This window comes from Chelmon rostratus, chromosome 18 (genome assembly GCF_017976325.1).
Source record: "Chelmon rostratus isolate fCheRos1 chromosome 18, fCheRos1.pri, whole genome shotgun sequence".
In the NCBI taxonomy this organism is placed as follows: domain Eukaryota; kingdom Metazoa; phylum Chordata; class Actinopteri; order Chaetodontiformes; family Chaetodontidae; genus Chelmon; species Chelmon rostratus.
Window position 1 is genome coordinate 16,528,162 of NC_055675.1, and position 24,205 is coordinate 16,552,366.

At 43.6% G+C, this 24,205-nt stretch overlaps 1 protein-coding gene across 2 annotated transcripts; it reads right to left on the reverse strand.

The window, feature by feature from the left end:
• Positions 1-7,331: 7,331 nt before the first annotated feature.
• dusp10 (dual specificity phosphatase 10) lies at positions 7,332-18,237 on the reverse strand. Of its 2 annotated transcripts, none has more exons than XM_041959267.1 (4): positions 18,096-18,237; positions 16,150-16,979; positions 12,142-12,510; positions 7,332-11,504 (listed from the first exon to the last, which is right to left on the reverse strand). In XM_041959267.1, the coding sequence occupies exons 2-4, from the start codon at positions 16,931-16,933 to the stop codon at positions 11,239-11,241; spliced, it is 1,419 nt and encodes a 472-aa protein (XP_041815201.1). In that variant the 5' UTR covers positions 16,934-16,979; positions 18,096-18,237; the 3' UTR covers positions 7,332-11,238. The 2 variants fall into 2 exon arrangements, with proteins under 2 accessions (XP_041815201.1, XP_041815202.1); XM_041959268.1 differs by having other exon boundaries at positions 18,079-18,224.
• Positions 18,238-24,205: the final 5,968 nt, after the last annotated feature.

Genomic DNA, 24,205 nt, shown 5'->3' on the forward strand with positions numbered 1-24,205 from the left:
ACTAATACGAGCTCAGCTTTGCACCTTAGCTCACTGTCTACAGAACAGTTAGTGACAAGCTGAGTTACTAGGAGTTGTTATGAGTTATTGCATGTACCGACTGAAAGGTCAGACTCTATCCATTACTCTATTATCAATGCATTTGTTGAACTTCAGTTGCTCTCTGAACTCTGGACCATTCACAAACTTCCAGTGAGCATAAAAGAGCACGAAGTATATGCTCTTGTGTAGGAGGAGTAAAATAACACTCACTGTTCATGTATAAGTAAGTCAGTTATGATGGTTCAAAACAAAACCGGTAGAAAATTCTAGCTCTTTTCAAAGCTCGGCCTTTGTTTTTGGCCTTGTTTATTAGTAGAGGACTTTCTGTCATGTACGCATGTATTCACTAATTAACACTTTTAATCTTTTTTGTCTAATTGGCAGTGTTGTGCAAGTTACTGAAAATTACTAATTAGTTACAGTTACTGGTTACTTCTTTAAAAAATAATGACTGAATATAAATGTAATTAGTTACCAAAGAAATGTTTCATTCAATTCAATTCAATCTGTTATTAATGCACGCATAGCTTTATTATTTTAGTGCTGCTGTGACACAGTGTGGGACAAAACAACTGCCAGATTTTATCTATCATTGTACCCATTGTCACTGTAGCGATAGGAGTCATTTATACTCCCAACCACCAGAGGGCAGCAATGACTAGTGTTCTTACCTGTAAGCTATCTTATTTCGTCTAGGTTAGGGTGTAGGATTTGGTGGAAGAAAACCTGCACAGTGCTGGATGTTCATGTTAACTCTGGTACAGGAGTTAATAAATAATTAGATTTGATGAACCCAAGTTTAAATTAGAAACATGACAGTCACTGTGATGAAAAGTAAGCTCACGCTGCCTGAACCATCTTGCGCCAGCGTGAGTTCGGGTGACGTCAGATCATAAAACTAGGAAAATCCAGCAAATCGTTTGCTGTCCTCTGCGGTTGTCCGCTATATACAGGTAAAGGTGACGAGCCCATTTAAATTTAAGTAACTGTAATCACATTATTTAACTTGAAAAAGTCATTAGCTACATTTGTAGTTAGAGGAATTGTAGTGATGCTAACATGCTTTGCTAATTAACCAGCTAACTAAACAAGCAAGAAGAAAAATGACAATTTGTGTTCGTTACGAGGTTAAGGTTACAAGGTCTAACAGTTCCTCCATCAGTGGACCGTTCACACTCAGAGCTGACATTATCTCAGTGTGGTGAGCATAAAAGAGCATAAAGGATGTGATGCTAATGAATGTGATGTACTGCAGGCGTGAAATAACATTCACAGTTCACACGCATGTGGATATGTAAGATGTTTTAGGAAACTTCAAACTCGAGCTCTTAATTTATGAATTGTCCTCACAGCTGTTTAAGCGTCTTTGTGTAAAAAATCCTCCAGTTGCAAAGTGAACGAGAGACTCGCTCATCCATCAAAATTCAACATTCCAGCAGTGTGTGGCTTCGACTGCTCGTGTGAGCACTTAGCGGATAAGTGCTCCAGTAAAATGGGGTCTAAATTATTGTTTGGGTTTGCCGGGCCCCCCACAGTGCAATATAATAGGTGGGTTGAATGTGTCATGTAGACTGTGGTGGGGGGTTTCCCAGGGTAAAAAGTGGATGGAAAGATGAGGAGGAAGGGCGGAGGGGGGGGCTTCTTTCTCTCGCTGGTGGTGAGGAGAGAGGAGGGGGCCGAGCAGGACCAGACAGCTTTCATGATACCTGCAGACGGTGGAGGCTCATGCTTCCACTGGGTTCTTTTTAGATAAGCAGTGGCAAAAAAGGAAGCCTGGAGCATTTAAAGAGGACAAAAACCTCAGTTCAGTGAAATAAAAAGTGTGAATTTACTATAAAAGGAAAGAATGAACCACTTGCCTTTCTTGGTTTGAGTTGTTCATTTTGGTGTCATAAAACTGACATAAAATACTGAGATAATCCTGCAAAAATACCTTCAAATAACAGGCACATATATAATAACTGTTTTTGTAATCGAAGGATTTGCCTGATTGTGTTCGCCCCCAATGGCATGTAAATAAATCCAGAAGTCCATGGTTGGGTAATACAGGTTAGCTTGTGACAAATTTCTTAAAATAAAGGGGTCTTTTGGCTGGTTTTGCTATGCACAGTCGTGTTCATGTCCTATTGTAATGTGGTGAAATGATGCAACTCAGAAACCTTCAACAATTTGCCCTCAGGCTGCACCAGCCCGAGCAAACCAATCTTCATGTGCGATTTGTGAGGATAGAGCAAAGCGAGGCCGGCAATTAAAAGAACTTATCTGGAGCAGAAGAAAGAGACGAGAAGCAGTGTGGAAATAAGAGGCCGCTCAGCTGCACACATTCAGCGGCGCGTCTTCAGTTTTTGGGACACGCTCTGCTTTGTGCTGCGGCAACTGTGATATTGTCAATGCTTGACAAGCAGTATCAATTTTTCAAAAACCAACAGAACTTTTCGTCAGAGAGCTTGTGTTGCCAAAAAGAAAAAAATAAGCTGCAGCTGAGCAGGGCTGTAGCTACCACTGAGGACACTAAGACTCACGGTCCTTGTGCAATTAAATACATTTAGTCAATGCGACTACCATGCCAGGGTCGGCACACAGCTCAGAGACACCAATGCACATGAAACAGAGGTGAGCCACTGGCAGCACGGCTAGCTTAGCTAACAAGCTAATGGCAGCTACAGTTAATAGCGGTTACTTTACTTTTAGCAACAAAAGCTATGTCAATCAAGAAGCTCAGAAAAGCACTGCGAGTTGAGGCCACAGGACATCAGGTAGAAAACCAGACAACATTTACTGTTTAAAATATGATCCAGATCAGTCATATATAATATATATATAACAATAGATTTATATATGTATAGAAATCACCTCGGTGTGACTGTGATGTATAAGTGAATTAAACAAAGAAACTGTAGGGGCCAAGTTGCAAAAATACCAATTCCTGCATGATGTTGCTTTAATGGAACTGAGCCGTCCAATCTTATTGATCACGCCTGTGCTTTTATGACATGTCAACATGTCTGCCGTTAAAATAGTCTATACATGTACATGTACAGGACAGAAAAAGAAAGCCATGACACAAGCCCATTAGGTCAGTAGGCTGACTGAAATATCCCTCGTCATGGATTCACGGTCACTTGGCGCCTGCATTACTTCCTTTACATGTCATATCTGAATGTGTTTGGGGTGTAATTGGATTTCAGTGCAGCTGATGTTATGATACAGCCATGCTTATGGCTAAGCTGTTATTTAAATCAGAGCTTCCTGTGTGCTTCCCAGTTAGGATCTGCCTGTCTCAACTGTCCGTGAATACATTATTCCATCGCTGTATGTGAATCATGAGGAAAAGTCGAGCTACTGCAGTGCTGTGCATAGATGCATACATGAAAATGGCGTGTTACGTGCCGATGAAGTGACTCCCAGGCGGAGGAGGAGCCACCAAACCCAAAACGCTGCCACTGCATCTCCACGCAGACACTGTACGACATATGGCCTGGCGTCACCACACCGAGCCCTGGCCTGTCTCTTGCGCAGCGGTCAGTGTGTGGCTTAATACGTAACAAGACGTGACACTTCGAAAGTCCAGCATGTGCCACAAGCGATAACAGAGCGCCACTACAGTGCGTCACTCTGCAAGCTTGTGGACTCAGCAGCTCCAGATGACAGCGTTTTGGAGGATTTTTTTTTTTTTTTATCTCGCCTCCATGCAGAGCCGGCGTCGTCGTTTGATATCGTTTTGATCTTGCAGAATGAGTTGTTTCTGCCTTCATGTCCTCTCTCCGAGCTCCTTGTCCTTCCCCGTCCTCGTCTGCTTATTCGCGGAGACATCACCATGGCGCCCGTGTCATGCCTGGAGACCTCCTGTAATCTCCTCGGTGCGCTGTGTGAAATGGGCCATGACCTCTTCTACTCTCTCTTTCTGTCTATCTCACTCCATCCCTCACTGCTCTGTTTGTCTCCCTGTCCTACTCTCTCTCTCTCTCTCTTTCTCCCTCCCTCTCTGTGATGCGGGAGGATAATTCATACTCGCCGACTAAGAGCTGACTGCAGAGAATCACAGGCCAGAGCTCATTTACAGCAAGAATACATTACAGCGAGTGGGACAAGTAGACACAGCTCGTCCTGACTAATCTACATCACAGGAATATACAGCATGATGTGCGGCCAAATGTATGTGGACACCTAAACACAACACCCGTGTGTGACTGTTAAGCATTATATAACAGCCTCGACTCTTCTTTCAAGACTTTCCATAAGATTTTGGCTTTCACATTCAGACACAAGAGCATTAGTGAGGCTCAACACTGATGTTCTGGTTCATCCCAAAGGTGCTGCATGGAGGTGAGGTCAGGGCCCTGTGCAGGCCGGTTCAAGTTCCCTCACACACTCAAAACCATTTTTTTCTGAACATGGCATTGCGCACAAGGACGTCGACATGTTGAGGAGGGATGGGGGCTTCCCCTTCACTCTTGCCACAAGGTTTAAAGTGCGTGTTGCCAACTCTTACGCTTCTGGCGTGTGACACATGCCTTAATCTTCGGTGTCACATTCTCATGCTGCCTGAATGAAGAAGCAAGCGATATGGTCAAAGTCTTCCTGGTGTTGTAAGAGTATAGGCTTTTAAATTCTGCTCCGATTGGTGCACGATGCTTATTGTTTTGTCTTTTTTCGCATGTGGGGTCGATGGGGGTGTCTTACCTGATCACTGGCCACTGATTTCAGCCATGTTAACTTCACACAATGGACATTTTCTGATTTTGAGTATTCATCAGGACAGCTGAGTCAGTGATCTCCTGTAAGTCCTTTCTGAAAACACGCTCTTATCGGAGAGCTTTTGTTGATTTCACTTGAGTATAAATGGGGTTATCCGCTTTGCCTGTTTTCCAATAAAACCTGATCATTTTATGACCCATCTGTTTCATTTTGCTGCCGTTGTGAAGCACCTTGTTACGTGGATTTTGAAAAATGCTCTGTAGAAAAAGCTTATTGTTATTATTATTCAGGGTTAGGGCTGACTCAGCTGCACCACAGGTGTACACTTTTAGAAAAGACGGTTCTCCAGAGCCACACACACAAGTTATGCCTCACAACTTATGGCTCGAGTGTGGACATTCGTTGTAAGCAGTCAAGATGAGGATTGAGTTTTCTCTCCCACGAGAAAGAAGACAAATGGAAACAAGTAAAACAAAAATATAATTTTGTGGAACAGAAGCGTTTTTTTCCCCTTCTCATCCCTTTAATCATTTTCTTTGGACTCTTTTGGTGGTCCAGAAGCCAGGTTCGGGAGCCACTGCCATAGACAATACACTGGAAGTGAACATTAGTATCACATAAAGAAATGATCAGCAGATTCAATGAAAACATACTCACACATGTGTAAAAACATCATTTGTATGATTTAACCATACAAATCACATAAGTCAGCTGGACTCACTCTGCGTTGCTTCATACTCTTCTTTGTTGTTCTCCCATTTTCCTCTCATTGACCTAAATTGAAATCATCCTTTGGCATATTTTGTCATGAAGTTCGCTTAATATGAGAAGCATTATTTTATGCATGAGTTGTAAGTGCAAAGTGCCTCTGCAGTGGCATTTAGTGAAGCCTTGGTGGGATGACGTGCGAGTGCATCTTCCTGTGACAAAGGGAGCAGCTTTGATGGTAACCAGTGCAGCAGCCCTCGGGCTCAGAGATCCTCTCTGCTTTATTTCACCGTCTCCTCTGACTGGGAAGTATGCACACTCTTCATTATGTGTATGTGTGTGCACCTGTTTGTGTGTGCGTGGAAAAGGTAGGTCCTCCTCCTCTCGTCTCCTGCGTTGCCTAATACGTCCATGCAGGGCTCGCTGGAGAGCGGCGTGCAGCAGCACAAAGATCAGGGCTATTCTGGTGCTGCCAGCCTGCCCAGTGCTGATAGGAAAGGATTAATGAGGCGGGGCACTCATCACTTGTAATTAGAAACAACGCTAAAAACTATTTTTGTGCCTGTTCCTATGGAGAGATCTTGACCCCCAGGCCAGCCCCCACACACCCCTTTGCTGCTAGCCATGAGGCGGTAGACGCCTGCAAAGTTGAAGTAAATATAGGCCCATAACTCCTGCAGCTATGTGACACATGGTTCAATGGAGGGGAGTGCAGATAATTCACAACTCTGGCTGTGGACTCCACTGGATGCTCAAATGTCAAGAGGCTGAGAGAGGCTGTCTCTTAAAATGCGCACTGGAAGGCCTGTTTTGTTGTTATTGATCCCAATAATTAGGGAGTCTCTGAGCTTCTGTTGTTTCCTGGCTTTGACTGTATTATGAGGCTTTGGTCACGGGATTTTTTTCTTCATCCCTCAATCTGTTGTTTTCCTTTTAATATCAGGATGGTTTCACACGCGTGCTTTTAATGCCTCTTGCATGGCTGGAGCAGTCACTTGATTAATTGGGTAGTACATCCTCAGACTTGATTAATCGCTTAAATCATTTTTCGGGCAAAAGTGCCAAACGTGCTTAATGAATCTTCTTAAATGCTGCTTTTCTCTCTTTTATATCACAGTAAATTCAATATCTTTGGGTTATAACTATTGGTTGATGTTATCTTCTGGAAAATCATGACATCTGTCTTTTAATACACTAAACAATTTTTTTTGTCTCTTGTCAACAGTGACTTTATTTGCAGCCCTCGTCTCTTGCTTAGAATTTAAACTTGCTTTTATTTATTTATTGACTCAGCAGTTGTATGTATTTGTTGTTTTGTTGCAGATCCAGCAGTGACGGAGCAACATTGTAATTCATTTGGAGTGGTCGTCCACCTGACGAATGTAAGTCCAGTAATCACTCTCCTTTTAGCTCTGTTTTGGTCTCCACCAACTCCAGAGGGAACTATCTGGCTCTTTAGTAGCTAAATGCTCCACCATGTTAACCAGCTGGTCTTTAACTGTGTCTGCCTGCCGTTTGGTGCAGGACAGGAAGTGTTCAGTGGGTTTATCAGGACGTTTTTGTTGTTGAACAGGCATGAAAACCACAACAGAACTGCAAGTTGAAGGGAATTGCAGAGTCAGGTGACAATTGGTTACTAAAAACGTCCACTTTATACATATTTATGTGATCCATCGTTAATATAAACCTATTTATTATAGCAGCTTTAAACATATGAAGACAGCATGAAACATCTGGCTTGTTTTATTGAGTAAAACATCTTCGCCATGAGTCCAAAGCAGGGAAACAAATTGGAAACATGCATTTTTGTAATTTATTCTCTCAGTGGACAAAGAAATGAGTTCCTCCACGTAGGACGGAAATAAACCTCCAGGACGCCAAGCCAAACTTGAAGCCTCCCTGTTTATTTCAAAGCTCACAAGTAGGGATTACAAAATTACAGTGCTTCAATTGCAACAGTTCAAGGAGTAGTAGGAGAAGAGTAGGAGAGATGACAGACCGGTTGAGGAATTTTGAGCAAGTCATGCAAAAAGGTGTGGGAGAAGGCCTCCGTTATAATAGCACCCTTTGTGGAAAAAAATAAATCCATCTGTCCGTAGGTCAGTGCAAAAATAGTAATGAATATATGCATACAAAGAAAATAGATATATATTTATATACTGTATATACTTGACCGTTGACTACAGACACAAAGAAAGATACAGAGACTTGTAGAGCGAAGCCCATTTCCGCCGGAGCCTCTGAGCCCAAAGCAGACTCTTAAACAAGTCTAGTCGTAAAGAGTGCACATCAAATATGACAGCTTGATATTGTTCTAATACAGAACCGTGTTTCCAAATAAAAGGGAACAGATACCCAGATGCCTCTTGGAGCTGTCAATCAGGCTATGACCTCTACAGAAAGAGCAGTGTGGGAAAAGACAAACAGCACCATAATGACTGTGAGTGTCCCTCACAGACCAGGAGCACACAGCATGCTTCGTTTTCCAACCAGAGAGTATTTTACAGTATGACGGTTACATTGTTCAGTCAAATAGATAATAACATACAAAAAGCCATGTGCCGCTGCGGTTGTAGGAACCAGCAGATGGGACGAAAAGGTACATTATTGTTATATAACATTGGCTCAGATGATAAGCACTCTTTTTTTTGTTTTTGCAAATCACTCAATATAAATGCACAAGCTACAAACATGTGGTAAATTGTTATTATATACCTTTTATCATATTCCGATATATTGTGGAGCACCAGTAGACACCAATGACAACAGCAACAAAAATACAAGTGAGGACACGTCGCCACACAAACTTTTTTTTTTTTTTAACTTCTCTGTCATTAAGTCTCACATAGAAAACTGGCTTTAGTCTGAGGCTGCAAACTGTTATTCATGCTCGAAAAAGACCCCACAAAACACTTTTCATGACCGTCGGTTAAAGACGAAACCTGTTACAATTTCATTTGCATAGCATGAATTTTCACATGAGGGATTGTTGAAGCTTATTGTTGTGAATGTCGGTGTTGTAAAGCCTTAAAGAGTGCACTGTGTATTCACTACGCTCTGAAAAGTCCTCGCATTCTCCTTCGTCTGGCTGACAGAGACGCACGTGATCGCTTTCCAAACGTCTGGATTCAGATGTACTTTTGAAGATATGATGGTTCACAGAGGCTGCGCTGCAAAATAAACACGGTTTCTGGTGCTTTGACAATGATATTGTTAGCCCTGTGCTTCATTTTATGCCTTTATTTTCATGCACACAATGGAGAGCTGAAGACAATCCAGACAGAAACAGAACAGAAACCATCATTTGTGAGGAAGCGGCTTCCATTCAGCTTGGTAGGAACTACAAAATATTGGATGGAGACCTTGCTCTCCTCATTTTGTTTTGTTTTTTTTTGGTCTGAATTTCATGTTTAAGCTTCAGCTGAAGGACTACGTGCTCTTATATGTGTTGACAGCCCTTGGGTTTATCAAATCACAACCAATCGGGTTGAAGATGTGCAGTTGTGTGATGCGTTTGAGGCTAAAACAAAGCTATTTTTCTCAGTTTGGAAAGGAAAATTAACATTTTTGAGATTCAAGGCTTTCACACAACACTGATCTCTAAAATTCAGTTTAAATGCTCACTCTATATATCGCTGTGCACACATTTCAACAAGACATGGCCTTCATACTGTGTGCTAAGTGATACACAGATGGTTGAAAAGGCGTGTGAACTACACCTTAAAAAACATGCATCCCACCTGGGTGCTAAGAAGGTTCCCTTTTTAGAATTTTCACTACAACCATCAAAAGTCAAGACAGTCAAGTGTGTAAAAAATGGCTAAGCTGAAATGCAAAATTTAGATTCAGTTTGGCAACAGTGCAAAAAATCTGCCATGTGCAGCGCTTCTTTTTCATGCCTTCAGCTAACACCGAGCTAAAGGCATGAAGAGGAAGCACTAGCAAGTTGAGCTTTTTTTTTTTTTTTAGCCTTTCTCCGCAGATCTGTCTACACGTAGCTGTTGTAATCAAAGGTGAGTATATTCAGATGCAACAGGATGAGGGTAAACTTTGTGTGTGTGCATATACTCGCTAAGCCACTACTATTTAGTGCGGAGTCGATTTACAATTCACGGTGGTGTTCAGATTCCCCTTCAAATGCCACCAAGAGATCAGAATTACGTAAGGAGCATCTTCACCTCAAGGCTTTTCAGCATCTGTGAATGCAAATTTTCAGAACTTCTGCATATGAATCGGGAACAGCAGAAATAATCTTTTTAGAAGTTAAAATTGTACGTCACACAAAGACCAAGAGGAGCTGTTGTCTGGGAGCTGAAGTTCGACCTCGCTCTGCATTCGTCTGCACGTGATGGTGTGCCATGCGCAGGCCCAGTGGTGACACATGGATTAAGGCATCGATAGAGGCACTAGAACAGCACGTGACAGCAGCGCTTGCCTATGCAAGGCAGGAGAGCTCACTTAACTGTAGCTTAGTGTCAGCGACGGAGAGCTGCAAAAGATTAGACAAGGGTCACACTGCTCTGCTGTACCACCACCGTCACACTGCACCCATGGGAGGAGGTGACTGAAGTCTGTACCTCAACTCTGCTACCTAACAACGGACAAATCATAGCTCAAAGTTTTGGGCACTGACACACACACACACACACACACACACACAGCTACATAGGGACACAGTAGAGTGCATTACGACAGATCTGGCTCACGGATGAATGGGAGCAAAACGAACAGAGGAGAAAACAGGCAGGCAGTGAACTTTCTCCGTTCTGTTACATTAAACATCACCAGTAGCCCTGTTTTACAATATTCACTGATAATTTCAACGTGTTCTTTCCTCTGCCAGCAGCCGTGCATAAAAAAAAGCTCTTATGGCTGTCTGGTAATATATATATATTGCTAAAATATATGCATATGTGGATGCAGGAATGGCAAAACAAAGAAGCACACACACGAACTATGAATTTGTGTTTGTGTATTTTGCAAATACACAGATGACCGACATAAACCCACAAGCTGCACTCAAAAAATAAAACCCTCCTTTTTTTTTCTGTCTCTCGTACACGCCTGCGCCAAATATTACAGCATAACTGTGTGCACCGTAAAACATACAGAACCTAACAACAGTAATTACATTAACATCAAAATGGCATTTCAGCAAAGAGCTGGAAATGTTTTGTAATCATTACCGATATATACACATAAGATCAAGGTCTCAGTTGCATTCCACTCTGAAATTATTGCACAGTAAGCCGCTGTGGGCTTGTCATGGTCACCCCCATAAACCCCTGTATAAAAATAGAACAACAACATTAACACACCAAACAAGTCGTCTTCTTTTTTTTTTTCTTTTTGACAGGCACTGCCGTGGCCAACCCCGCCTGAGTCCGCAAACATAAACTGTGTGCCACAGTGTGAGCTTTAAGAGTTCCTCTTCTCAGTAATTGCCCCAAAGCACATAGAGTATCTTTTCCAAACCGATTTTCTTTCCCCTCGTGTTTGCTCCTCTGCGGTCACAAATGGAAAGCTTCCCACTGACCGCCTCCCCTCTCTATCGCTCTAACTCATCTTCTCCTCCGGGACTTCGGCCAGGTCCAAACAGTAGGGATTTTTGGCATTTCTCATCACCACTGACCCAGAGCTTTGGCACTCCAGAGAGTCCAAGATGAGCATGAGGAGATTCAAGAAGAATACAGCGGCTCTCACGCTCCAAACCAGCTCCCGGAGCAGCCGTTCTCTCTTGAGGAGCAGTGAGAGTGAGTACGAGTGTGAGCGTCGAGTCGAAGGGTTCGCTTAGACGACGGTTTCCACACCAATCAGCTTTGGTGTGAGGATACGTGGCGTTATTCCGTTGTTGAGGTCCTCCTCGAACTCCAACAGCTGGCCCATGAAGTTGAGGTTCGGGGAGATGATGGGCCTCCTGGTTTTGACAAACTTGTAGGCGTCCGTCATGGTCATCCAGGTGTGCTTCATCAGGTAGGCGATCACGATGGTGGCTGAACGAGAAACGCCTGCCTGGCAGTGGATCAGGAGGCCCATACCTGCTTGGTGTGCTTCCTCTGCAGAGAGGAACATGGTGACAACAGTCAGAACACAGTATCGTTAATGGGGAAAGTTCAGCCTTCAAACTAAAATGTAACTGTAGAGAATTGCAATCGCTCATATTCACAGTATTTTCTGTGATATTTCCTCGTTTTTGGGCAAAGAGCTTTCTGGAATCATAGATTTTGCAGAATTAGTGTGGTAGTATGGGTACTGGTGTTTGCATTTACATTTCTACAGGCAATTTGAACTCCAGAATTGACCAAGAAATACATTTCCTTTGTCTCTTATTTTCATTCAATCAAGGCAGAAACCCGACTCACTTATTAGCACCACAGCGATGTCTGGCTTCATGTTACCTTACATAAAAAATATCCACACAGTGACGTACGTAGATTTTAAATTTGGGAAATAGAGAAGAAGAAGCTTATTTTCTCATGAAAGCAAAGATTACAGCTACAGCCCTACAATCAGTATTCACGTTACACAATCTCATATTTAAAAAATTGACTCTGGTTTAATTGCTTAAAGCTCTCAAGAAGGCATTACATGGTCTTAAAGGGTCTGAAAGAAAAAAGGTTTGGGAGCTACTGTGTTAGTTTGCACTCCTGCAGGGAAACATTTTGCTGCTAATCTTCATCAAAGTTTTCCTACCAATGAATTCAAACGCCTCCTCGAAGTACTGCCGCAGGTTCTGCTTGTTGCTGTCTGTGGCGGGGAGGCGCTTGTAGATGAAGAGGCCCGTGTCGTAGTGGTAGAGCGGCAGGTGGGTGGTCACATTTAGGATGTAGCCGATGTTGAAGCGCTGCAGCAGGTTGATGTCCTGAGCGTCTTGCTCGTTCCCCAGGTAGAGGAAGGGCAGGATTGGTGTCAGCTCTGCGTTCTCAATGTCTGGGGTGGAGGGCAGGGAGTGAGGTAGCGCCCCCGTCAGGCCAGCAGCTGCGCCGGTGTCCAGGCCTTCGTGGAGGTGCAGCGAGTGCTCGCACAGGTTCTCGTGGCTCTGTCTGAAGCTGCTAAGGCCTCCTGCGAACACAAGCAGAAAGACTGTGAAATTAGCTCGAAGTAAATACAAGTGCTACCCTTTGTGTTTGGTGGACAGGGCGAACAGGAAGTCAAACTATGGAGCCAAAAATTAATAAAACTGTCAAACAGCATTTACTTATTCTTTTATTTTCCCCTACGTGATTGCAAACTGGACCTTGTTGGTCTCCTTGGACAGAGCATGAAGCGAACACTGCCGGGGTTAAGGGTTCAATTCCCACTGGAGTCCCCCCATGCTAAAAATACATGCTCCTCTCAGCCACATGGCACACGTTATGACTGAGTGCGACGAGTAAGCTTTGCATACACATCTGATAAAAGCAACGACTGCTCGCTTTTAAGGGCTTTGAAGCACTGAAACATGACAGAAATCTCTCAATCCCCAGACTACACCGTTACATTTGGTTGGAATTTGAATGTCTACATTTGGACTGCTATATCAACACAAAGGGATTGGCAGCATTTCCATTTGAAACAACTGACAGTAAACTCCATTTTGAGAGGCCAAAATAGCTACTAAGACAGTTTCCTCTAGCTGAGCAGCATGAGAAACCCCCCTAGTTAATCTGCAGGTAAACTGATGTACTAAATGTTTGATATACTTCTCGCTGGACGTCTGCACTTCTCCAAATAACTGGTTTGCACCTGTTGCCAGTGATGCCAAAGTTTCCCTTCAGCACACGAGTTGTGAGGCGGGGGTGGAAAGCGTCACACACACACACACACACACACACACACACAGAATATCAGTTCGTGTATTGTTCACATTGCAAGAACTGACATCATGCCATGTGAGGTCATCTTAACTTCCCCTCGGTGACCGGGCAGGTGGGGATCTCCTGTCAACTGCAGCTGACTGAGTTTTCACCATAAAACAGCCTGATTGTTATCCATGAACGAAGACATTAACTGCGCGTTGTAGTGCAGCGCAAATATCACGGTAATAATTACACTACAGAGTTTAAAGGAAAGGGAAGTCTTAACCGGCCTTCTTAGGCTAATGGCAACAAGACGTTAGGGGGAATTTCCACTGGTATTGATACTGCTCTTACATTTCGAAAGATTCTGAGCTCGTCTGCATGCATCTACAATTTTTCATCTGCCTTATAATATCACATTTGCCCCTTTGCCTCAGTTAAAAAGGGGCAAAATCTGAATTTCTCACAACCCTTTTACCAGACTTCTTCATCATAATGGCTAATTAAAAATTTTGCCTAAATTTAAAGTATGAATTTATTTTTTTTAGGACGCTGCGGCGAAACAAGCTAAACGCTCGTCATTAACATGTTATCGCCTCATAAAAGTGTTGTTGTGAAAGCAAGCCTTTACAGGGGGCATTCATTTGCAGTCTTGTTTCTGGCCAGCTGAAGAGCGCGTGTCTAGTATTCGCTTTCCTTCTTGCTCTATTTTGGTCTTCACCAACTCCTGGGGGAAATATTGTTCATTTCGCTGGTTTTTGCAAATCGCACTTCTTTAACAGCAGTATTTTACAATATCTGGTCGACACTTTCAGTTCCTCCTCACATGAAGGCAACACAAACAAGTATGGAGCAGACTGAGCGTGACACGGAGCGGGGGAATTTTGCACAGCTCTGACCAGCCGAGATGAAACACCTGGAAGAAGGGCTGCTTCTGATTACAGAAATCTTCTATATCATGACATGTAGTGTATCACTATCTGGATATATGGGGGTATGAGATACTATGAGGGATACTATGTTCACTAGCTACTCGCTAACTTGTTTTGTGCTGAGCAGGGAGTGTTCCGCATGCTTATCACAGGAAGTGAGGTTGAGAGCAGTGAGACTGCACCAAAACAGTACATTTACAGACCGTCAAACCAAAACGAGTTGATATTTGTTGATTTATATTTGGAGGCCAGAATCTTTTGGCTAGCGTCAACAAACAGTGAAGAGGCTAAGCTAGCGACACAGTGAACCGTGAAATCCGCTTCCTCTTTTGGCTCACACTGAGGCGAAGTCTGCCTTCTCGGGTCGCAGTCAGCCAATAAACGGCGGTGTTCACGGTAAACGGGAGAACAACAGAACCTCCACAAGCAGCACATTGCTGCGAGATGAAGTCTGTCGAGTGTGACCGTCTGTCATTACCTCCAAACTAAACTCGCAGAGGAGAACGTGAAAACCGTGTCTATCACTTTCATGAAGCCACAGGCTCAGTTCCTGCTTAGAAACTACCGCTTCTGCCTCGCGGGGCCTCTCACACCACAGACCCACCGTGTTCAGAGCTCACCCCGAACCTCCCGCCGCCACTGACGTGTTGTTTACAGCAATTGTGACGGATTAAATGTAACCTGTTGCTGCTCTGAGCTGCAGCGGGGCAGGGACGGAAGATTTCGTGTTTCCAGCGAGGCAGACAATCACACAACAACAACTGTTTTACGATAAGTCGTGACTAAGATATGCTGGTAACTGAGCAAATCTGAGTGAATTATTCAGCAGCATTCATATGAGCATGTTCCAAATATGTCACTATTACTACTGTTTGCTGTAATCACAATTCCCTGCTTACAACCACCAGTCAGGAACGTTTGATTTATTTTAAGGAAGAGATTAATTAGTCACCGCTACATTTTGAAAAAAATAAAAGTGTATAACAGGTGTGAATTATAAATCATGCATTACAAATGTTGCACTTATCAACCATTTAATCATACATGCAAAGTAATATTTGGGGTGGAATAGAGGCTACAATCAAGCATGCACTGTAAATGAGGACACATGGGAAGTACTGGCCATTCCTCACATGAAAGAGGACTTGTAATGTAGGTAAAGAAGCAGGTTGAGCTGTTTTGAGTCCCTCGGTAGCGAGGACGTCTTGCATTTTGCAGGAATTGAACTGGGGGAATAAAAGAACAAGACAGTCTGCCTGTCCCTCCCACCGAGGCGAGCTTCAGACAGACGCCGAGGCAGGATGAGAGACTGGAGAGGAGCCTCGTCCATCAAAGTACACAAGAGGACGAAGAGAAGAGATCAAGGTGCTGTGATCTTGCGGCTAGACGGCGGCTCAGAGGCATTCAGGAAGCACTCGCGGCCCAGCCCCCAACACGACACGCTCCTCCAGCTTCAAACACACACACACACACACCAAAGATAGAAAACATGGCAGCGTCCCAGGGACTGCTATCTCGATAGGCTGCCTTATTTACCAACAGCTGCTTCTCACTCCCTGCAAAACCCTTAATGTGTGCCGTATAGAACGCTGGTGAGGAGCGTGTGTTTATATGTCGACACGCTGAGCTTGGGCTTGATTATACGTGCAGAAGTTGTGTGGTATTTTAAGTGCTGGCGGAGTGATACAACATGTTTACAGGCGATATGCGCTGACCAAAACAATAAAGGGGAAAGTTTAACAGGCTTTGCACACACAGTACGCATTGTTACACAGCCACACTGGTTTTATATCAGTTTATATTGCCACTAAGCTTCTGCTGCTGCTAAATTGGACGTTGCTTTCAGATGTCTGGTCTGATTTACTCCCTCAAGAGTCAAACTAAAGCCCATGAAATTGTAGGTTCTACCCCCCCCCCCCCCCCTCCCCCTTTTTTATACAGGAAGTTTATTTCCTTCTTCCCCAAGCCTTGACAACCCACTTAGGTGTTACCTTTGAGGATGATGGGGTCCTTGCCCTCCCTCCTCAGTGACTCCAGGACCACATGCAGTGGCTGGGAGAATGTCAGCCTGTTGGGGTCCGTGGTGCTCTCATCGTAAACCACGATCTCTTTGGAGAAGATGCCCTTGTAAGAGTCCTTGCCCTCGCGACAGGAGATGAGGTCCAGCACAGTGATCTTGCCCTGCTGCAGCCGCCGCCGGCTGATCTTGTCCGAGCAGTTGATGTGCACGGCCCCCCGGATGTGGCTCTTGTTGTACTCCATGAAGGGCCGGCAGTCGATGATGACCGGCACAGGCCCCACGGGGTGTCCCATGGGGCAGCAGGTCATCCGCTTGGCCAGCTCGTTGGGGTGGATGACCCTCACGGCTGACAGGGCCTTCGGGGTGCCAGGGGTGAGACTGGGAGCGCTTAATACTTCATGGTGGCTGACCATAGGAGTGGGGGGCCCGGCATAGCTGAGGTTGGGGCTGCTGGCGCTCACCTGGCTGTGGCTGAGGCTCTGGCTGTCCTTCTCATAGGTAGTCACAGAGCAGCAGCTGGCACTGCTGCATCCACACGACAACGAGCGCGTGGAGCCCTTGGATGAGGGCATATACGTTACAAGATTGGCCGTCGCCCGGATCTTCACCACGGTGGTGCTGATGACGGTCTTGCTGCTGCTGCTGGTGGCGATAGAGTCCAGGTAGCTGGTGTCCAGGCGCAGTTGGAGTTCCTGAGGTCGGATCGGCCTTGGCAGCGCCACCACAATTCTGTCGTCAAGGGGAGATGGAGGCATGGGGAGGCCGAGGGCTGGACGTTTACGGAGAAGTCAACAAGCCGCTCTGTGGGGACAGAGACAAGCAAGAACATGAGGTGAGGAGGAAAGTCAAAAACCACTTTGGTTCAATGAATTCTGCCTCCAGTGCTTCAGTTCAAGGCTGTGAATGAAAGAGCAGACGGCGCAAAGGGCTGACCTCGCGTCTGTTTGATCAACATGCAAACTAGGAAACGGCAGCTGAAGCCAAATATTAGTAGTGTCAACACCTGCCGGGCTACACCCAACTTGGTGGGAAAATTTAGGCGTGACAGACTGGCCCCTAATTATAAACACTGAAATCATCACAGAGTCTGGTGTAACTGAATCACTTTGTAATTAATATGAATCATCCTCCAGATACTGTAAGCGTGTGAGTGTGTGTGTGTGTGTGTGTGTATGTGTGTGTGATGTTGAATTTTTCATCCTAACTCTGGTCTGTCTGATCCAAAGCTTTTATAACAAGAGAGGAAAAAAGAGAAAAAGATAAAATACTGCATCAACGCTACGCCGCAGTTCGTCTCTCCCCCAAATGGAAAGTCGGGGCACACACAGACGCACACACACACAAAAAAGAGGGGTGGCAATTCCTTTTGATCAGCAGCCCGAGCTTTTTAAAAGCATGTCATCCTGGCATATTATGTAAAGACACCCGCCGAGCACCGCCTGTCCCGGCCATTGCCATCCTTTCAGCACGGTGCAGCTTCAGCAATGAGCAGAAATCATTCATGGCCAAATTCATTGAAGAAACCGGCATGAGAACGTGCCGAGAATGTGATATGGCTCTGAGGACGAGACGAACTGATCACATGAGCCGAACACTGGAGGAAATTCAATTTCACACCGCCGTATGAAATAAAAAAAAATAAATAAAGAACAAATATGCGACGGCTGCATTTTAAAGGTGGGGATTGTAACTTTGTCGCAACGGTGGGATATTACAGAGACAGCAGCTGGAATAAAGCACTTAATGCATGTCAGGAAAACAATTATATGGCGATAATAAACCACTAATCAGCCCAAAAATGGTTGCAGCAATTCCTCATTAATTATAGAACCGCGTGAAATCTCTATGACTGTGCATTTCAACAACAACTTGTGCCTTGGACACTAATTTCCAAACTTGCCTTGTATTTCTGCTTACCGGTGTGTGTCGCGGTACACGGCAGACGGATTTATTATCTCCGCTCGCTGACAGCGTTGCCTCCATTCAGTCCGTCCCAGTGTTGTGGAGCGGCAACATTTTTTTAGTACTTTTACCCTGCTCTCACCAGAAATAATATTGAAGGAAGTCTGCCAGCCTACAGAAGTTGCGCAGCGGGATTGACGCGAGCGTGAGCCAATGCGCGCCTTCATTAATATTAAATTTGATCCTTTCGTACAGTGAGGTCCGGCCCTGCGATGGGAGGGACTTGGCCCGCCCGTCCGACTCTGTGGCTGGCTGTCGCTTGGACTGCCTTCAGTCTCACGTACGAGCGGGGATGATGTCACTGGCAGCCAATCAAAAGTCTCTCCAGGAGGCTCGAGGAAGAAGGCGCGGTGCCTTCACGTGCCGCTCGTAAACTGTTAACGTACGGTACAGCGGAGCCGCCGGCGAAGAGATAAGAGTATAATAAAGCTACTGTGCCGCAGAAGAAACACCAGTAAAAGCAAGTCAGACATGTAAACAGTGTGTTCAGTGCGTCGCCCGGTTAAACAGATTTTTTTTAAAGCAGCTTGCAGTGGAGGTGTGTAGGTGTGGCGATTAATTCTCTGAATTTTCAAACACTTCATGGTGGGGACAGAGTCATTGAAGAGTGAGCAACAGGACAGATTTTAACTCAGTGATGCTTTTGATAAGATAAGACCGAACTTTATTTAACTCAAGGCGGTTTAACTGTTGTAGCACAATTAAAAATTAAAATGCAAATAAAATATGAATTGACATATCCAATACATACGAAATGCTAAAGAAATATAAACAATGTTAATGTTAAGAGTTAGTGATATAAATTCTCTAGACCTTATTATTGTCAGCAGCTGTAAGTTTGCCACCATAATAACTTGAAGACATTCTGACAGTGAGAAAAGAGCAGGTGTAACCAATAAAATTAAAGATGGCTGAATCCCATTCAGCTTCCTCAGTTTCAGGGTCCTGGTTTTGTTCCTGCTGGCTCTGTGTCACACTGTCCATGGCTCACTGGGACGCTTGAATTGAATGGAGCCATTCTTAATGTTTTTAGTAACACCTGTGCTTTTCCCACTATGACAAAGTCAAATGAAATGACTCTCTTGTTCCTTGGTCAATGGGCCAACCTTCCACCAAATTTCATTTACAGTTGTGATGTTTTTCCGATATCCTGCGAACTAATATGTAAGGGCAAACAATTGGGACCGAAACTGAGACCTCCCTGCCTGAGGTAATCAAAAAAATACAAACTCTTTACATACCTGTCTATAATAGCTCTACAAAGATATGTGTCTTTATATTGAAATATCTCCACGTCCTTTAGCTTTCATTCCCCGTGTTTTTATTTCCTCACTCACTGCATCTTTCTGTTCAGCTTTTCCCCCCCCCAAATGAATCATTTGAAGGCCTGCCGAGCTTGCTAGATGACATCTGCACCTTTATGAACAAACAAACCACTTTTATTTTCATATTCCTCCCGCTGCACTTCCCCTAATATTACTGCTCTGGGTTCTTGTCTTTCTCCTCAGGTTACAGTTACCGCTTCAGCTGCTTTCTGGGAGCATAGGTACAGTGTGTGAATGATCCAAACTCACAGAGGGGGTACACATAGTATGCACGAAGTCAGAGAGAGTTTTGGTTTATTATTAAGTTGTCAGCACAATTTTCCGAAAGTACCTGCATATTTCCCACAGCACTTGAAGCAGTATCACCCGAACATGCAGGACAAAACCATGAAACACACCTGACTATACCAGTTGTTGCCCCAGTAAACCAGTTAATCAAACCGAGGTAAACTGTATTCCTGGTTAAAATAAACAAATTAAAGGTCATAATAGAATTAGAAGCTTAAGGCAGTTTGTTTTGAGTGTAACCAATCAGTATTTGTCTGAGTCACACGTGTTTGACAGACTGCAGAAGTTTGTTGCTACATTTCCTCACTTACTCATTTAAAAGCATCAAGAGACCTGTCTTGTGAAAGAAGTGCATGAAGTGACCAAACTCAACGACAGTAATGATCTTGCTTGTAACAGTGACAAGTGACCTGTGTGTGAGATAGGGAGGTAACATTATTGGTGGTAATAAGTAGGTGTCTTTGGCAGGAGTGCCATTAAGCAAGAGCCAAGTTGGCTGACTGCACGGTCCCATGTGACAGGACCCATGTTGCGGTGAAAGGGTCTCGTTGGCTTCAAACCCCAAATATAATCGGTGCTCTCTATTTATCCTCATTGGCAACCTGAAACAATGCAGGGCATCTATTATTGCTTCTAATATTAGCCTCCCTTACAGTTATTTATAAATGGACACAGCTGATCAAAGCCTATTCAGATCGGATTCCCAGCCGCTCCTGTTTCACTTGTGATGAAGGGTAAGTGAACAAGCACCCCGTGCCCTCAGTGGAGACTCAAAGGTTTGGTGTTTTTTTAATGTACTGGTCTTGTTTTCCCAAGGTTATTTCATGCAGTGGCCGAACTGTGTAACATTGCAGTATTTATTTGTGTAAAATCCAAAACATAAATGTAAAATGTGTCTTTTGAAAGAACAAAAAGAAAACTGAAAGAGGCAAATTTGTGGGGTTTTTGGCCTCTGCTAAATAAAATTTACTTGACAAACAGCATGTCATCACTGCCTCGTCTAAACTGCGCCTCCAAATTTGATTATTTAAAATGTTTTAGATAAGATTGAGTTTTATTTTATACAATGTACTACAAAACAGAGAAATTGTATTGCTTTTAAGAAAAGCCTAAAATTAATACAGATATGTGCATCAGAACATTGTTTTTCTTCTATCTTTTGTGCCTTTGGAGGGGCTTGAACCCTAAGCTGAGACACGCTGAACTAAACTATCTTCAGTAACTGTATACGAAATAGTTAAACTAGCAAAAATAAGAGTTTTTAAATGAGAAGCTGATGCTTGGAACAACTTCTGAGAGCTGTTGGGACTTCAAACACAGTGTGACCAGACCAGTTATGTAAAGCCAACCAGTTCTGCCTGTATGGCTGCTTTCATTCAGCCAAATGTTTATCAAGGTGACACCATAATATTCTCTCTCACCGGTGTCGAGTTGTTACATCTGCAGTAATGTGGGGCTCATTTTCAGTCCCACGTGAATGAACGGCAGCATCGTGGAAGACAGGAGGGCTGACGATCTGATGCGAGGTTGATGTTTTGATCGGGTTCGAGGCTATTCCTATTTCTATGATAGAGATTTTCATGATGATGCAGTTTGACGTCAGCAATGATGATCGGGAACAGTGAAGCAGAATTCAGATGGTAGCAGGTTACCTGGAAGTCGTGCTGGTTCTGAGAAGCACTCAGCGCTAATTCGGCCGCGAATGAAAGGTTTCTGAGCCAAAACAACAGCCTCATGTCAACCCCATCTCTGAGAAATGACATTTATATACTATAATTTCTGAATATATTTGAGTATAGTGTGTAGTAGAAGTGTTGGGGAAAGGTTCGGGGGAGGTGTTGGGTGTACAAGGTGCAGAACTGAGGCATTTCGCTCAGGGGCTGATCAGGATTTTAGTTAAAGTAGATTTGCGCCTCAAATTTTCTCAAAATTGAACAAAGACGACATTTATCTCTAACCAGGTGCTCTGAATACCTGAGCACAATCCTAGAAATGATTAGCATGCTTTTGTTGCTACAGGCGGATGCTATCGCAAATGAAATGTGCTGATTAAAAACATTTCCTCTTTAAGTTCTGAAACAAGAATGACACAACTACCCTGGCAGCTCTGTGAGCATGTTAGCTTTTTAGCACAAAGTATAGTTATGATGGGAAAGTCATTAGTTTGCAGGTATGTTGACACTCGAGGTAAAAAGTGAGGATCACCAAAATCACCAGCTTCATCTTCAGGGCACCAGAAAGTCTGTACAGAATTTCATGGCAATCCATCCAACAGTGAAAAAGTGAACAGACAGACTGACAGTGTAATTCATTAAAGTTCTCTCAAAAATGTCTGTTATAAAAATGTAGTTTCACTGTATGGGCCCTGAATTGAACAAAATGCTTTAAAACTAAGTATAAGCTTACATGCTTTTATTTACTTGTTACTATCTTATCATGTGATTATGAAATTCAATTAGTTACAATCTTTTAAATGCCAGTGAGATAACACATTTGTTCTGTAATTTACCTTCAGATTTGTGCAAGAACCTCTTAATGAATGCCAGAGAGGAGGAAACAACTACATTTGCTTTTGCTACAGTGCAAGACAATTGTTTTGATTGAAAATTGAATTAATGTCAGTCATCTCTCAGTTCAGCTGTCATAGGAAAAAGTGAGCAGGTGGATGCTAACGAACGCTGATGAAGGGTTTACAGACGTTATAAACCTTTTATTATTTCATTCTGAACGCTCAACAGGATGAGAAACCTCGTTTTACAACCATTTCCTCCCTTCTGCGAGATCTTGAACAGGATTTAGCCGACCATCTTCCTTTATAAATGTCAGCCCATGGAAAACATGACAAAGTGCGGCTTTGTGTATCTGTCTAGAGATCACACATGGTATGAGATAATGTCAAACTTTGATGTAAAACACAGTGAAGTGGTTACCTTTTTTTAGTTGCTCAGCATGGAAAAAATGAGTGATCGTGGTGCGGTGTTCACTGGCCCAGAAGAAAGACCCAAACCACTTCCTGTTTGCTGCGAGGTGCAGCCTCAGTGTCACATTTAGAGCTGCACAGGAAGATCTCAACCTTATGTAACCTTGGAAACCAGTTGTCACACATGCATTCATTTAGCAAAGACTTAGGAGACAGCGCTTGAATTAGTCGATTTACTAATTGCTGTTTTTAGTCTTTAATATGCAAAAGACTGCCCGCTCGCTCCCAGTTTTCATCCCATCTGGCCATAAACTTCATTTCCCTTTTAATGCTGAGGATTTAAGAAAGGGAAAAACGTTGCTACTGATGGTTTCTAAGAGGGAATGGCACAGATGGGCCTACTGCAGACTCAACAGCTTGAAAAGCAACATGTCCAGCGATGGCAGGGAGGGACACTGCCAAAGATTCAACAGCCTGTCAACCTATGCCCCCTTGACTTTTTGCATATTTATCAGCTTTCAGTCCGTTAGGCTGTAACACGACGCGGCGCACAGCTTCAAACATGTGTAATCGCGTGAAACTTGATGGGCTGATTGTCTCTCCGACTGTCATTTTAAATCTATTTCATGAGCTGCATCGGGCGGTTTAATTGAACGAGCAAGACCTCAACCGAGGACTGACGCGGCTTTCCAAACTAACGTTCTGTTCATCATTAACGCTCAGGCTGTGCGACTATCATTGTACAAACTGTCTGAGCTGAGGAGAAAAAAAACGTCAGCCCAGTCTGTCGATGCATTATGGAGCCTCCCTCTGAAATACTGTCACACCATGACTGCACGTCTTTGTTTATTTTTTTGATTTGCTGGATGGAAAGTCGATTTCCTGTCTAAACTTTTGGTAAACGCTGACAGCGTGTGACAAACATGAGTTTACATCACACGGTGGGAAAACTTGCCAAAACCCTAATCCCAAATGAATGTGATATCTGATAAGATCAAGGACTACATCTAACGTAAACACGGAAACACACCTTGGATTTCACCTCCACACAGAGGAGCCATCTTTAGTCGGCATTACACCGATATATGGAATCACTTTAAAAACTTTTACCAGTGTTGAGATGGCAGAAGTCCAAAAATAAATAAGAGAAAACTTGCAAAACAGAGTTTGCTTTTCATGTTGTCTTCCATGTTTGGATACTGGACTTCAGAGCATGAAGGAACAACTATTATATAAAAAATTGTATAGCATTTATTACTTACTTTATTACATTTATCAAATGTTGTACAACAGATGTCAGTCTGACAAAACATTTCTAGCGTTTATTGAACAAGGAAAGCCTCAATGAGATTAAAAATAGTTATTTTAAGAGTGTTCTGGCCAACAATGGTTATTATTAACAGTGAGTCAGTGTCAAACAGAAACCAGAACATCCGACAACCCGTTCTCGATTCCAGGTCGTCAAATACCGACTTTCAAACACCAGGTCCACATCGGAAAAATAGCTGCAGTCTGGTTGGGTTTAAGCACCG

Bases quoted from the DNA above. Each gene is read 5' to 3' on its own strand.
- dusp10 (XM_041959267.1), bottom strand. From the start codon at position 16,933: ATGCCTCCATCTCCCCTTGACGACAGAATTGTGGTGGCGCTGCCAAGG. The intron at 12,511-16,149 runs GTAACACCTAAG...TTGTGTTCGCAG, and splicing joins GGACCCCATCATCCTCAAAG to GAGGCCTTAGCAGCTTCAGA. The intron at 11,505-12,141 runs GTAGGAAAACTT...TCCTCTCTGCAG, and splicing joins GGAGGCGTTTGAATTCATTG to AGGAAGCACACCAAGCAGGT.